The sequence below is a fragment of the Pongo abelii genome, chromosome 9 (genome assembly GCF_028885655.2).
Source record: "Pongo abelii isolate AG06213 chromosome 9, NHGRI_mPonAbe1-v2.0_pri, whole genome shotgun sequence".
NCBI classification, from domain to species: domain Eukaryota; kingdom Metazoa; phylum Chordata; class Mammalia; order Primates; family Hominidae; genus Pongo; species Pongo abelii.
In genome coordinates, this window is record NC_071994.2 from 113,825,159 (window position 1) to 113,839,906 (window position 14,748).

Here is a 14,748-nt window from a genome sequence, read left to right on the forward strand (position 1 = left end):
ACCCTTGTATTTTTATTCAAGTTCCTCCTCATGATATTTGATACTTATGGCTTCCAATGATGACTGCTTTAAAGGATGGTATACATTCACATGCATGTACATGTTCTGATGTTACATTTTTTAAACTCAAACTCCTTTTGTTGCTTTACACCTACTCTCACATGGCAAGATATACTAATAACTCCTGCACTTTTGCAAAGTGTTTCCATTTACCTTTCATGACCCATAAAAACCAACCTTGTGAGATGTGCACGATAGGGGTCATTACCCCATTTTGCATACAAAGAAACAAAGTCCAATCAGAAGTTCAGAGGTCACATGAGGGATAACAGAGGCCATTCCTGATTAATCTAATTTTATTTTTATAATTCTAGGATCCTCCCTGCCAAAACGATCTCACGTATCTGATTTCATGCAATTCATTTTGTGAGTAACACCAGATAAGAATTGAGTAGGATACTAGTTTAACTATGGGCATAATATTTTTCTCAGTATTGAAGAGTAAAACTAAAGCTTACTCACTAAGATGTTTAATTCAAGCCCCAGTATAAGACACACACATAGTCCAAGTTAGCCCTTGGAGGTGTTCTACCATGAGGTGTTATAAACAGATTTGGACCCAGAGAATTAGAAAGAAAAGGCAGAATGAAGTTTACAACAGCAGCTGCTACATTTAAATATGTTAGAGCTATTTTAAAATTATTTTCCCTTGCCTGGCTTTCCAGGCCTATAAGTCTCTTTTTCCCCATTCCAACACTCATCCTATTTAAAGATTTTTCAATTAGTATATGAAACCAAAAGGTCAGAGTATTTGAGTCTAATACAAATCATTCCTAACTAAAATGATTCTAATATGTGCTTCCACTTCGTTAAAACTATTCTGTGAAAATGTGGATATCCTCAAGGATGTATTATTCCAGAATAACTTAAAGTATTATCTATGCTTTATCTATAAGCTATTATATTTTAGAATCCAATTTTTAGGAATTACTGTACAAATTTATTGTATATTCTTTGGAAGTGCCTCAGTGATAGAAAAATCTTTGTCTTCTGAGAGCGGATTTGATTTTTGGAAACAACGAAATCCTCTGACTAGTGAGTAAAAGTGAGTGATCTAGCTAGGCAATTCTACTTGAGATTAAAATAATAAATGTGGCTATAAAATAAAGAGACTGACTTCATTTACAGCATCTACGTACTAGCTCCTCAAACATACCTACCTCAGGACCTTTGAACTTAGTGCTCCCACTTCTTTTTATAGCATGGTCTTTTTAAGCCATAGGAGAGTTAAGGGACACTTAAAAAAGGCCTTCCCTGAACACCCTAATGCAGAATGATCTAACTCAACAACCACATTTGTCTAATTCAGGGTTATGTTTGCTCCTTTAATAACAGTTATCACCATTTATTAATTTTTTTGGTTTTTTTTTTTTGTCTCTTCCTCTGACCCATACTGTCCAATACAGTAGCCACTAGACACATGTGGCTCTTTAGATTTAAATTCAAGTTGATTATAATTAAGAAGCTTACAGAAAAAAAAAATGACAAATTGTATTTCACCAAAAATAAGAACTTCCGTCCTTTTGAAAGATACTCTTAAGAAAGTAAAAAGACAAGTCAGACTGGGAGAAAACAGAATTAAAATTGGGCAAAATATTTGGATACTTCACCAAAGATAACATATGGATGACAAATAAGCACACGAAAAGATGCTCAACATCACTAGTCATTGAGGAAATGCAAATCAAAACCATTAGATATCACTTTACATCCATTAGGATGACTGTAATAAAAAAGGCAGATAATAATAAGTACTGGTGAAAATTTGCAGTAGGTGGACTCATATGCACTGCCAGGGGGAATGTAAAACCACTTTGGAAAAAACAATTGGACAGATTCTTAAAAAGTTTAATATATACCTAAAATATGACCCAGCTATTCCACACCTAAGTATTTACTCCCCCAAAATGAAGTCCATGCAAAGACTTGTACATGAATGTTCACAGCAGTTTTACTTGTGATAACCTAAAACTGGAAATAATCCAAATGCCCATCAACAGATGAATGGATAAATAAATTGTGGTCTAGTCACATGATGGAATACTGCTCAGCAATGAAATGAACTATCGATACATGCAAAACCATGGATAAACCTCAAAGTAATTGTATTGAATGAAACAAGCCAGACAAAAAAAGAATATAAAGTATGATTACACTTACAAAAAATCTTTGGAAATGTGAATTAACCTACAGTGACAGAAAACAGACTAGTGGTTGCCTGGGAATGGGGAGGGAATTAAGGAATTAGAAAGGGACATGAGGAAACTTTGGGGATGACGAATATATTCCTTTGCTAAACTGTGGAGATGGTTTCACAAGCGTATGTATATGTCAAAACTATTAAATTTATATACTTTAAATATGTGCAGTTTATTCCATATCAATTATACTTCATTGAAGCTGTTAAAAAAATTTTTAGTTTCTCAGTCATGCCAGCCACATTTCAAGAGCTCAATAGCTACATGTAGCTAGTGGCTACTGAATGGACACTGTAGATAAAGGAGTTCCATCATTACACAATGTACCACTCAGTGGCACTACCCTCTCCTAGTTAGGAGAGAGGAAACTACACCACAGAGACTCACCACTTGTTTCTCTAAACAAAGTTTTATTACAACATAGCTTTGCCCATTCATTTCTTCATTGTCTATGGCTGCTTTAGCACTATAATGGCAGAACTGAGTAGCCTGTAACAAAGGGCCTACAAACCTTAAATATTTAGTATCTGGTCCTTTAAATAAAGGTTTGCTGACCCTGCTCTGAGCCATAAATTCTGAGGATGGGGCCATATCTGTCCTGTTCACTGCTGTACATAACCCAACTAATATTTACGGAAAATCTAATATATAGCAGACACTATTCTAGGTGCTGGAGAGGCAGCCTTAAGCAATACAGGTAAGGTCCCTATTATCATGGTTTTCAATCTGGTGAGGGATGTGGGTAACAGATAACAAGCAAGTAAATAAGAAAATATCAGGCAAGGATGAATGCTAAGATGACAATAAAGCAGAAGGTATAGAGAATGACTGAGGAGCACTTCCACTTAGGTAGTCAATGGCAGGCCTCTGCTAGAACCTACGATCTGACAATAATATGAAAGTCAAGACTGCAAAGACCTGGGGCTGAAGCACAGAAAAACACCATCAAGGCCTCAAAATAAGAATGAATTTGATGACTTGAAATATGAAGAGGAAGAAGGCCCATGTGGTTGGAGAATACACAAACAAGCGGGGGATGCATAGATGAGGTGGGAGAAGTAGACAGGGCCAAGAAAAAGGGGTCTGAATTTTATTATAAATGGATGAAAAGCCACTGCAGGATTTTAAGCAGGTAAGCAACATGATTAATTTACATTTTAAAAGATTATTCTGGTGCTAAGTGGTGACTGGATCAAAGAAGGGCAAGAAAGGTGTTAGGCAAGTTAAGACATTTCTGCAAAGGTACAAGTGAGAGATGGCGGCTTGGCTTGGACTACACTGGCAAGAGTGGAGATGAAGTGGAGAAACTCAAGAAACATTCGGATTGACAGTAGCTTCCCTGATGGATTGGTTGGTGCAGAGAGAGGAAATGAGTTGAAAACGAATTCTAGATTTTTGGCTTGAACAACTAGGACACAAAGGTATGAATTACGGATACAGGGATATTGCAAACAGTAAGTGCTAACATTTATTAAATGTCTATTATATGTCATTCATTATTCACTGAATTTCACATTTAATCTTCCCAACGATGTTGGGAAGGTAGGTACTGGTTTGTTAATGTGTGAACCTGTTAAGTTTCATAACAAACGACAGCATCTTAAGGACAGTGGCTATGATAAGTAAAAAGAATGTGGGAAAAGAGCGAAGCAACACTTCATTTATTGGACAAGCATTACTTGATAAATGATAATAAAGCTCTTCTTTAATGCTTCCTCCCTTTGGCAGTGTTATACCCTTAGTAAAAAAAAAAAAAAAAAAACTGTTCAGAAAAATAAATCTTTGATTTTCTTCCAATTCCTTACGTTTACAAAAATAAAATGCTTTAAGTTTTAAAATTTATGTCAGTAAATGTAGGGCTAGCCTGATAAATTCACGTTTTATTTGGGAAGACTTGACTACACACACACACACTCCCTCCATCTCCGAAGGGGAAAAGCGACAAGGACAAACCGCAGCCTCAATACATCAAAGGCTGAGCCGGCACTACAGCCCATACATCATCAAGTTCACGGACACCCCTAGATGGCTCCGTGACACGGTCAAGGTCCTTGGGAACTCCCACACATTTCTATACGCGGCACACCGATCACCTCTCTTCAACTGACCTCTAGCTGACCTAAGATCCTGGTGGGAAGATTTATGAAAGGCAGTAAAATCAAGACAAGCAGGGAACCTGCGTAACCCCTTTAAGTCTCTAATGAAACAAATGCAATCCCTTAAGATATTTCTTAAGGAAAAGCTAGAAGATGCTTCTAATCGCAACTTGTTTCCAGAAAAGCTGGAAGGGCACCACTAACACAAGGAAAAAATAAAAAAGGCCAAATATCCGAACGTCTTACGCTGGGGGCGGGGGTGGGGAGGCGGGGGATAGGCAGACAGGGCTAGAAACACCCAAATCAATTCCTTAGGGAGCGGAACGGCAGAGGCCGGCAGCCCGCGGCCCACGTGCACTTGCTCAGGGAACCGTTCCAACGAAACCTGACCCGGATCGGAATCCTCCCGCAGCACCGCGGCCGTGTTTATCGGAATGGAACGCTACAAGTTGTCACCTGCATCCCTCTTCCAGCTTTGACAGGGAACACGCGCTGCCCCCACGCCCACACCGACACCCGGATCCCTATCCAGCCCGGCCAGAGTCCCAGGGGCCAGGGGACCAGTGCAGGGAGAAGGTCCCCCGCCTCAGCCCTCAGGACCCCCAACCACAGCCCACCCGCCCCCACCCTGCTCGGTTCTAGGCCCAGCCGAACCTACATGTCCCCATAGTGTCGACCGTTATCATCCACAGTCGCCCCTCAAACTGTGACCCCCACCTGGGAGACCCGGAATCATCCAGGACCCTAGTGTGGGGGACAGTACTCTCTATATCTGCCCCCCGAAAACTGCCACGGAGCAGCCGCGCCTCGGCGGGCAGGTGAGGGGGCCGAGCCCACCAGCGCCGCAGCCCCGCCGCCTACCTTCTTCAGCGCCGGCTGCCGCTCCCGGGCAGACATCGCCGGCCCTGACTTCGGGGCTGACACCGCCAAGGGGCAGTCAGTGCTCGCCCAGGCCACTTCGGGGGGCCTGGGGCACGGCGAGGGGTCGGGGAAAGGCGATCGCCCACTCCGGCCCGCGCACCTCGACTGAGGGAGGAGCCGGGCTGCCGATGCGGCGGCGGATGGAGACGGGAGGGAGGCTGCGGGGTCGCTCGGGGAGAGACTAAGGCTCTAGAAACGGAGAAGCGGGCGGTCTGCGGGAGGCGGCGGCGCTGTCGGCCGTCAAGGGCGGGAAGTGTTCTGGGACTCTCGTTAGGGACCGCGAGCCTCGAGCGTCAAATTCCCGCGGCGTCCGCCTAGCGCGCTGCTGTGGCGGGCGCGGAGGGCGCGCGCCGGGAGTGGGGGCTGCGGCGGCGGAGGGCACGGGCCCCCGCTCAGCGTCCTCACCTTCTTGGTGCCGCTGCCTCCCGCGAGCCGAGACACTCCTGTCAGGGAAGAGGAGCGCCCCGGCTGTCCCCCTAGAGTCTCCTGCTGGGGGGACATCGCTTCCATGAAGAAAATCTTCAAACAAATCCCAGCCCAGGAGAAGGCTACACGATCATGTCCGCGGGATGCCGGCCGGAGGGGTGAGGACGCTTGGGCCGAGGCGCGACTGCAGTGCTCAGGCGGGGAGCCGAGCCCCGGGTGCTGGCCGCGCGCCTCCCGTCGGGGCCATGTACCTCCGCCTGCGCTCGGCACCGCGGGCTGGAGGCGAGTGCAGCGGAGACAGCCCGTCAGCGCCGCGGCCCGCCCCTCCTCGGGCCCGCCCCCTCCGCTCCGGGCGCCCCGCGCCGGGGCCCGCCCCCGCAGCCCTCCTCAGCCCTCCTCCAGCCTGGGCCCTCCTAGCCTCGTCCCAGCCTGCGGCGCGCCTGGCGGGCGTCTCTCTATATATGTTAGCGCACCGGCCACCGGCTGACCTTTTCGGTCTGTGACTCCGCGTGGGTGCAGCCTGCAGGAGCTCACCGGCCTATGTCACGCATGGGGGCCTCTAGTGCACGGACACGCGCCTCTCCCGCCACCTGCCCACTCCCACCAGACCCCATCCCTTCTCGCGCCGTGCCCGCGGCGGAAGGCGTCGCTGCAGCGCGTGCATCCGCGGAGCGGTGGCGACCTCAGCCTGATCAAAGGAGTTGCAGTGATTCCTGCCTTGCTTTCAGCGGACTGCAGAGGGAATCCCCCACCCCACCCCACTGGGGATAGGGTGGCACGTCGCAGAGTGTCGCAGCTGTACAAATTTTTAAGCCCACAGCATCGCCTGATCTCTTGTGAAATCCCGAACGCTAGCCTGTCCGGGTAACCCTGAGTGGCTTCTGCAGCCGGTCATGTCAGCGGCCCCTGCACGTTTGCACCCGCGGTTTCCGCTGTCTGCAGGCTGCAGAGACGAGGGCATTCCAAACGTGAAAGCGCAATGAAGGAAAATGCAGACAGAGCGAGGACGCCGAAATTTAGCTAAGCTATTGAGAAGGCTACAATATGTGGAAGTGTTTATCAGATATCTGCGCCGAGAGCATAACTTCCTGTCAGCCCAAATAGTGGCAAAAATATTTTAAAGGCCAAAGAATAATCAGAGGGAGAGGATTTGGAGCTGACCCGCGTTGAGCTGAGTGTTGCTGCACTTTGCGGGGCTGGTTGACTGGTGCGGATGATTCGGTAGATGGCATTCTTCCCTTGGAGTCAGGACTAAAGCAGCAGTGGCGGATTAGTGAGGAAGGATACCACGCTATGATATTAGGTTGTGGAAGGGGTTTGGTTTGCTTTTGTGGTAAGAAGAAAAAAATCGAGGTTCCTGCCAGGTTAGGCTGTTGTTAGGACAGGTTGTAGAAGAATAGGGCTCTGGCCTTCTCTGTTCCAAGGAAGGGATGCAGTCCAACACACACTCGCGCGCGCACGCATCACCACCATGCCCAGGAATGGTTTATTGTGGAAATAATAGGGGGAAAATGTTCCAGCCCGTTTTAAGCCTTGTCCACCTCATATTGTTTAAAGTAGGCTTACATAGGCTTTATAAATCACACACACGTATAAATCACATGTATGATTTATAAATCATCCATTATTGTGTTTATGTATGTGTGTATATACACACAGTTTTTCATGGCTACTCTCTTTTTGCAGCTGAGACCCATGTGCAGCGACAGGACTTTGCCCCCACCATAGAGTTTGTCATGAATTCTACACGCAGAGGGCTTTGCAGTTCCTTTCATTCCTTGCTGAAATCATCTACTTACAACTCGTTAGCCTCTTTTGGTTCCTATCATAAATGCACGCTCCCAATTTTCCTCTGTTTTATTTCGATAACACTTATCTCCTTCTAATATATCATGTAATTTACTTAATATGTTTAGTGTTTATTATCTATATCTCAGAGAAATGCAAGCTTCCCGAGGGCAGGAATCTTTTGTGGGCTTTTGTTATTGTTGTTCTTTGTTGTATACCAAGTGCTTGAAGCAGTGTCTGGTGCAATAAATGTTCGTTTGCTAAGGGAATTAATGAGGCACACAAGGGTTATGAGATAGATCTTAGAAGGGCCAGACTGGTAGAGTTGGTTGTTTCACTCAGAGTGTCCCATGTTTCTTTTTGTGATCTTCTTTTTTGCACAGATTTCTTTCTGTGATCAATACTACATGTTCCAAATCAAAGTAGTATTTTACTGCAGATTTGGAAAATTCACTCTTACTTCTTAATTTTTAAGTGCTTTTACTTCAAAACCCATTAGTTTTGGTTTGCATAGAAAACTGTCCCATACCTAAAGAAAACTGACTTTGCTCAGATTAATACTATCACCAGAGTCGTGTTTTAAGAACACAAATTTGATCACATCACTCCCCTGATTAAACCCTTCTTTGGCTCCTTGTGTTTACAGAATAAATTTCCAATGCCATAGTATGATATGCAAGACTGCCTGTAAACAGACACCCCTGCTTCCACTTGTTTCTCTTGTCATTTATTGCTCCTCTTCAACTCTCACCCTATTCCCTGTCACATTGAATTCGCCAAGAACTCACCTTCCACGAACTCGCCTTGCCTTCTCACATCTTTGTGACTTTGAACCTGCTATTTGCATTGCGTGGGAAGTTTTCCTTCTATATTTCCAACCCCTATTACTTTACACTTAAATGTCTAATACTTGGTGCATAGTAAATGCCCAGTAAATATTTGTTGAGGAAATAAATCTCCCAGATTTGAATCACTAATTACCTTAGAAAAATCTTCCTGACCTTATTTCTACGTATCTAGCTACCTCCACACACCAACCATACACATGGGGCATCCACTGTAGGCAACATTTATTGATTGCTTACTTAATGCCAGTGAGTACCTGTAGGTAACAGGTGACATTTATTGAGTGCTTACTTAATGCCAGACACTGTTCTAAGCATTTTACACACATTAATTTACTTATACCTTTATAATCTATGAGGTAGCTTCTTTTACTACCCCATTTTATAGATGAGAAAACCAAGCCACAAGGATATTAAGTAATATGCTCAAACAGCTAGTAAGTAGTCTTGCCAAGCTTGGAACATGGGAAGTCTGCTTCAGAACCTGTGTTCTTAGCCACGTGGCCAACTGTCTCTCCTGTGTGTATTTCTTTGTCTTTATAACACATATTACATTATACCATTACCATCTGTTTTACTTGCCTTGAAGTAAAAGATTGTATTTTGTCTTTTCTTCTTTATGCCAGGCACACAAGTATGCTCTCAATGAATTTTTTTCAATGTCTTACCTTTGAAAGAATGGATGCAATGTTAGAAACAACCATCTTCATCTCCATTATTATGCTGTACAGTTTAAGGAAGATACTCTGGTGGGAAAGAAACAATTCTGGACTATTCATTAGACTGTGAAACTATTTTCCATGCACTAGGAATGTTATGTTGTAGAAAGGGGTGGTGCCAGAAAACAAAAATGATAAGACAGTTAAGGGAGTGTGATGACCTATGTCTGACAAAAGCAGGAAGTATCCAGAATATTTCGAAACAAATCTTAAAGCAAACTACTAGGAATAGCAACACTTAACAGCTGGGAAATGCCAATAGCAGACCTTTAGCAGAAACTAAGAATGAAACCAAAATGTTTTGCCAACCATTAGATTAAATAACAGTGAAGAAATTTAACTATAAAAGGAAATGCTTGGGCCAGGTACAGTGACTCATGCCTATAATCTCAGCACTTTAGGAGGTTGAGGAGGGAGAATTGTGTGAGGCCAGAAGTTCAAGACCCCGTCTCTACAAAACGTAAAAAAAAAAAAATAGTGGGGTGTGGTGGCACATGCCTGTAGTCCCAGCTACTCAGGAGGCTGAGGCAGGAGGATCGCTTGAGCCAAGGAGTTTAAGGTTACAGTGAACTATGATTGTGCCACTGCACTTGAGCCTGAGTGACATAGTAAGACCCTGTTTGTTAATTAAAAAATAAAAAAGATGTTCATGAAACTCATTCATTCAATGTATATTTATGTGCAGGATACTGTGCCAGGTGCTTGGGGTACAATCAAGATGAATCCCCAGAAATAGTCCTTGCAAACCCCAAGATGCACACAAGAATGATTGACTGCTATCTAAATACCCTACATAAGTGATTGCAAACTGATGGCCATCTGGGCGAATTCTGGCTTGTTTTTCAACATATGCACTCTCTGTTCAAACTTATTACTAACCTTAAAAATCAAAATATTTCAAATAGAATTCTGGGTTCTCTTGAAAAAAAAATCAAGAAGTTAACAACATTAAACTCAACTTCTCCAAGGAGCAAATCAGCTAAAACTGACTCATAGCTGTGTTATTTCATTAAATGCTCAAAACAACCCTAAGGGAAATGCACTCTCATAGTCATCACTGTCCCTAGTGCTGGGAAACTACAAACAAATAAGGCAATAGAAGGTGAAAAATGGCAAGAGACATAGAGAAGAGGCCAGGGAATGAGAAACACAAAGTGGGTGCTTTTTTAAAAAAAGTAAGCCAAAGTAATAGAGTATTTCAAGAACAGAAATGATTGACAATATCTTCTGCTGCAAGAGAGTAAGCTGGTAAAGACTAAAGTATAACGAGAAGAGAGAAAGTTGAGACTACTCTTTCAAGAAGCTTGGCCCAGAATGAATATGAGAAAGGGCAGCAGCTATCAGAGGAAGATGGGCTCTATTTTATTACTAAATTAGAAGGCAGATCTGTTAAGAGTGAGGCAAGATGTTAGTCTTCACTTGGAAAACAAAGCCAGAAGGAAGTGTGTTTCTAGAAGGAGGAAGTGATCAGTAACATCAAGAAAGATGACTGAAAAATATCTACTGAATTTATCAACCAGCAGGTCATTGGTGAGTTTATCTGGAAAGGCTTGAGTGAAATGAATGGACCAGGGATTTAGAAGAGAGGAAGAAGTGAAGACAGTGAATGCGCACAACTCTCTTGGGAAGTATGATTGGGACAGGGAGGAGAGAGAGCTGGAGAGGATAGGAGTTTGGAGGGAAGCCATATGGGTGTAACTGTAGACATGAGTATATTTAAATAGTGATGGGAAGACATTAGGGGTGACCCAGAAGCTGAAGACACTGGGACCAATGGGATGGGAATGGGACCTCTAGGGCAAAGATAGAGGAGTTAGCCTAGATCAGAGCAAGAGCAGTGCTTTCATTATCATAATAGTAAAGCAGGAAAGACTGAGTGCTAGGATAGAAAGCTCTTCTGATGTATTCTATTTTCTCTATAAAATAGGAGGCACTGAATACAGTTTGAGGCTAGGAACTCAAAACATGTGTTTTCCATTTGTGAATCAGTGAATTCTGCTGATATTGGGCAGCAGGGAGAATCTAAGGGTTGGAGGTTGGAGGAGAGTTGAATGTTCTAAACAGACACTGAAGAATGAGAATAAGCAAGGATAAGTTTGTATTGAGGGCTCAGCTGAAGTATGAAGCCATGAATTTATAATGGACTGCCTACACAGCCTATGGTTTCTCTTCAAGAATTCATTCAAGGAGAAGGTATGCCAGCTGAGTGTGATGAAGAAGAATAATGCAAGAAAGTTGAGAATGGTGGTAAGAGAGCAGTTGATGGGGAAGACTATGGCCTGGGTTCTTCCTCACTCCTTAAAAATCACTAACATGTCTTTCTTCTGGTTTCCTTCTCAAATAATTTTGTGGTCTTATTTCTTTTTTCTTCCAGCCCTGAAATGCTCAGGGATTCACCCTCACTCTTCCTGGTGCCCTTGGAACCCTCTGTGATTTTGCCCTCATTCCTTGCATGTAATACCAACTGAGTCCTTTTTAATTACTTCCCTGACTACCTCCCAAACCTCCCTACTGATCACCCAAACTGACTCACTTATATGCTGATATGAGTTGGCTGTGTCCCCACCCAAATCTCATCTTGAATTGTAGCTCCCATAATCCCCACCTGTTGTAGGAGGGACCCAGTGGGAAGTAGTTTAATCATAGGGTCAGGTTTTTCCCATGCTGTTCTCATGATAGTGAATAAGTCTCATGAGATCCGATGGTTTCATAAAAGGCAGTTTCCCTACACACGCTCTCTTGCCTGCCACCATGTAAGACATGCCTTTGTTGCTCCTTTGCCTTCTACCGTGATTGTGAGGCCTCCTCAACCATGTGGAACTGTGAGTCCATCAAACCTCTTTTTCTTTATAAATTATCCAGTCTTGGATATGTCTTTATTAGCAGTGTGAAAACAGACTAATACATATGCCTTGTAAACACGTCAAACTCCAATAGGTCTAAGGCTGAATTAATATTAACTCCTTATCTCCTTCCCCCACCCTTACCAGTTCTCTGTAACTTCCACCATCATTTTCCTCAGTAGCTGAAGCTTAAAACCTTGTGAAAATGACAGATTTCGCTTTATCTTCAAACCTATTCAACAGCCTCTCACCCCACTGCAGCCCAGTCACTCTCATTTGACCACAAAATTGACCACCAAGTTCTCTTTACTCTTATTTTGTACACCTGAGATCTTTCCCTTCATTTTTATTTGCAACCATACCCACAGAAAATTTCTGTACTCGATTTTTTTTCTAAAGAGTTTTCTTCCCCCTTTGTGTATTCCTGGGGGGAATAAAAAATGGTGCAGTTTGGTGATTCATAAAAAGATAAACATAGAATTACCTTATAACCCAGAAGTTCCACACGAGTGCTAGGTATATACCTCAAAGAGTAAAAAACAAAGACTCAAACAGATACTTGTATGCCAGCATTCATTGCATCATTATTCACAATAGCCAAAATGTGGAGACAACCCAACTGTTCATCAACAGATGAATGGATAAATGAAACGTGGTATATACATATGATGGAATATATTCAGCTTTAAAAAGGAATGAAGCTTCGATACATGCTACAATATCAATGACCCTTGAAAACATGCTAACTAAAATAAGCCAGATACAAAGGACAAATATTGTATGATTCCATTCATATGAAATATAGATATTTCATATTCTAGAGAATAGGCAAATTTATAGAGATAGGAAGTAGGTAAGAGTTTACTAGGAGCTGGGGGAGAGAGGAATAAGTTATTGCTTAATGATTACAGAGATTCTGTTTGGGGTGAGAAAAGAGTTTTGGGAATAGATGGTGGTGATGGCTGCACAACATTGTGAATAATTAATGCCAATAAATTGTACATTTAAAAATGGTTAAAATGACAATAATAACAAAAAGTCTCCTTGCTTATACTTTTGCCTTCCTGTAAGCAATAACACATATTCCATCTTTCTGAAACACCAGTCTGAGCACGTCTGTGTGCTCCTGGAAACCTTCAGTGGGTCTCCATTACTCTCGGTACTCAATCCAGACTCACAAAGGTCCTATCAGATCTTCCTGCCTGCATCTCAGACATGAATTCTTGCCTATCCCTGAACTGCACTCAAGCTTCTTCCTCGACCCTCAATTCTGCAGAGCACGAAGACAGTTGTGTAGAGCCTAGATGCTTCTCTAACCAGTCTAAGTGACACACAGAAAGCCTTGTGACTTTTTGTCGTTTGAGGGCACCAGTGGCTCAGCTCTCGGGGATGACTATGAGCCTTGATATAAGAGAGCTTTTGACCTTAAGTAATTCTCAGGACCAAATGTGGAGCTCTCTTTCTCTTTCTTTTATTGGAATTTCAAAAGGGGCTATTTCCTCAAAATACATAATCCCATTTATGAGAGAGGAAGTTTATAGGCTAGAGTTAGGGAACAGAGAGGAGGAAGAAAGGAGAAAAGGGAGTATAAGAGAGAGGGTGTTTGGAGCAAGGGCTGGAAAAATACATAATCCCATTTATGAGAGAGGAAGTTTATAGGCTAGAGTTAGGGAACAGAGAGGAGGAAGAAAGGAGAAAAGGGAGTATAAGAGAGAGGGTGTTTGGAGCAAGGGCTGGAAAAAGAGCTTGGGGTCACACTGTGAGGGACCTTGGATTCCATGGTGAAAATCTGGACATTATTTTCTAGGGAAAGTGGTAGACAGCAGACTGGCATTTGATGAGTGCCTGCCATGTGTTAGGTATACCTTACATACTTCATTGTTACCAAAAAGGTAGGTATTATTATACTCATTTGAAATATGAAGATGAGGTTCAGAGAAGCTAAGTGACTTTCTGAAGTCACACAATCAATAAGTGGCAGAGCCAAGATTTGAATTCAGATCTAATTGGGTTCAAAACGTATATGCTTACAATATCAACAGTGTTACAGTATTAATAATAGCTGCTATTCGTTGGTATTTAACTTTGAAGGATAGGGAGATATAAATTTGGCAGTCAAACACTGTCCTAAGTACTTTATACACTACCATCATCTTCAAAAACAACTCTAATGGCTTGTATTTTTAAGCCCACTATACAAATGAAGAGCCATGTACTTAGAGATATTAAGCTACTTGTCAAAGATCATATAGCTACTGAGCAAAAGAGCCAGATTCAGACCCAGGACACCAAAGCCCATGTTCTTAACTACTAAGACTTGATGGTACAGTCTTCTTTTTGTTCTTCATAACTGGAGTGCATCATAAATTGTGTTGCACTCATTTTCATGTGACATAAAACTAAATACGACCCCAAACTCTCCTCCTTAGTCCACGATCAGCTTGCTTGCTGGTCAGAGGCTTAGCCTCATGATTTTAAAAATGTATTTTACAAAGTAACTTGATATTTTAACAAGAAACAGCAATAAGGAGGAGGAATGTCTGTTTTCCATCAAAGTTCAGATTGCTCTGTGAACCAGACCAAATTAATTAACTATTCATCATTTATTGTCTACTGCATGCCTCATGCTCTTGCCCATTCTTTAATGTGACACTTCTCTCTCTCACAAATCACTTTGGCTTTCTGTTCTTTTTCCTTCGGGTTTTTCCTAGGCATTTCGATTGACTGGATGTTTGTTAGTTCTGTCTATGTTTATGTTGTAATCCTCTCCAGAGATTTGTGGAAATAGCCCTTGTAACCATACTCCTAATTCACTGCTATATTTGCTGCAAAGTTGATTATTGTCTGTGCTG

The 14,748-nt window shown here is 42.7% G+C and overlaps 1 protein-coding gene across 2 annotated transcripts in view; it reads right to left on the reverse strand.

Moving 5' to 3' along the window:
• Window positions 1-5,991, reverse strand: part of ARHGAP20 (Rho GTPase activating protein 20) — a 133,675-nt gene extending 127,684 nt beyond the window's left edge. The window contains exon 1 of one of the 2 annotated variants that reach the window (XM_002822442.4): window positions 5,681-5,991. In XM_002822442.4, coding sequence (XP_002822488.2) covers window positions 5,681-5,785 — 105 coding nt within the window. In that variant the 5' untranslated portion in view covers window positions 5,786-5,991. Of the gene's footprint in view, window positions 1-5,215 lie in introns of both variants that reach the window. The other variant, XM_002822441.3, reaches the window with a different exon arrangement.
• Between the last annotated feature and the right edge of the window lie 8,757 nt (window positions 5,992-14,748).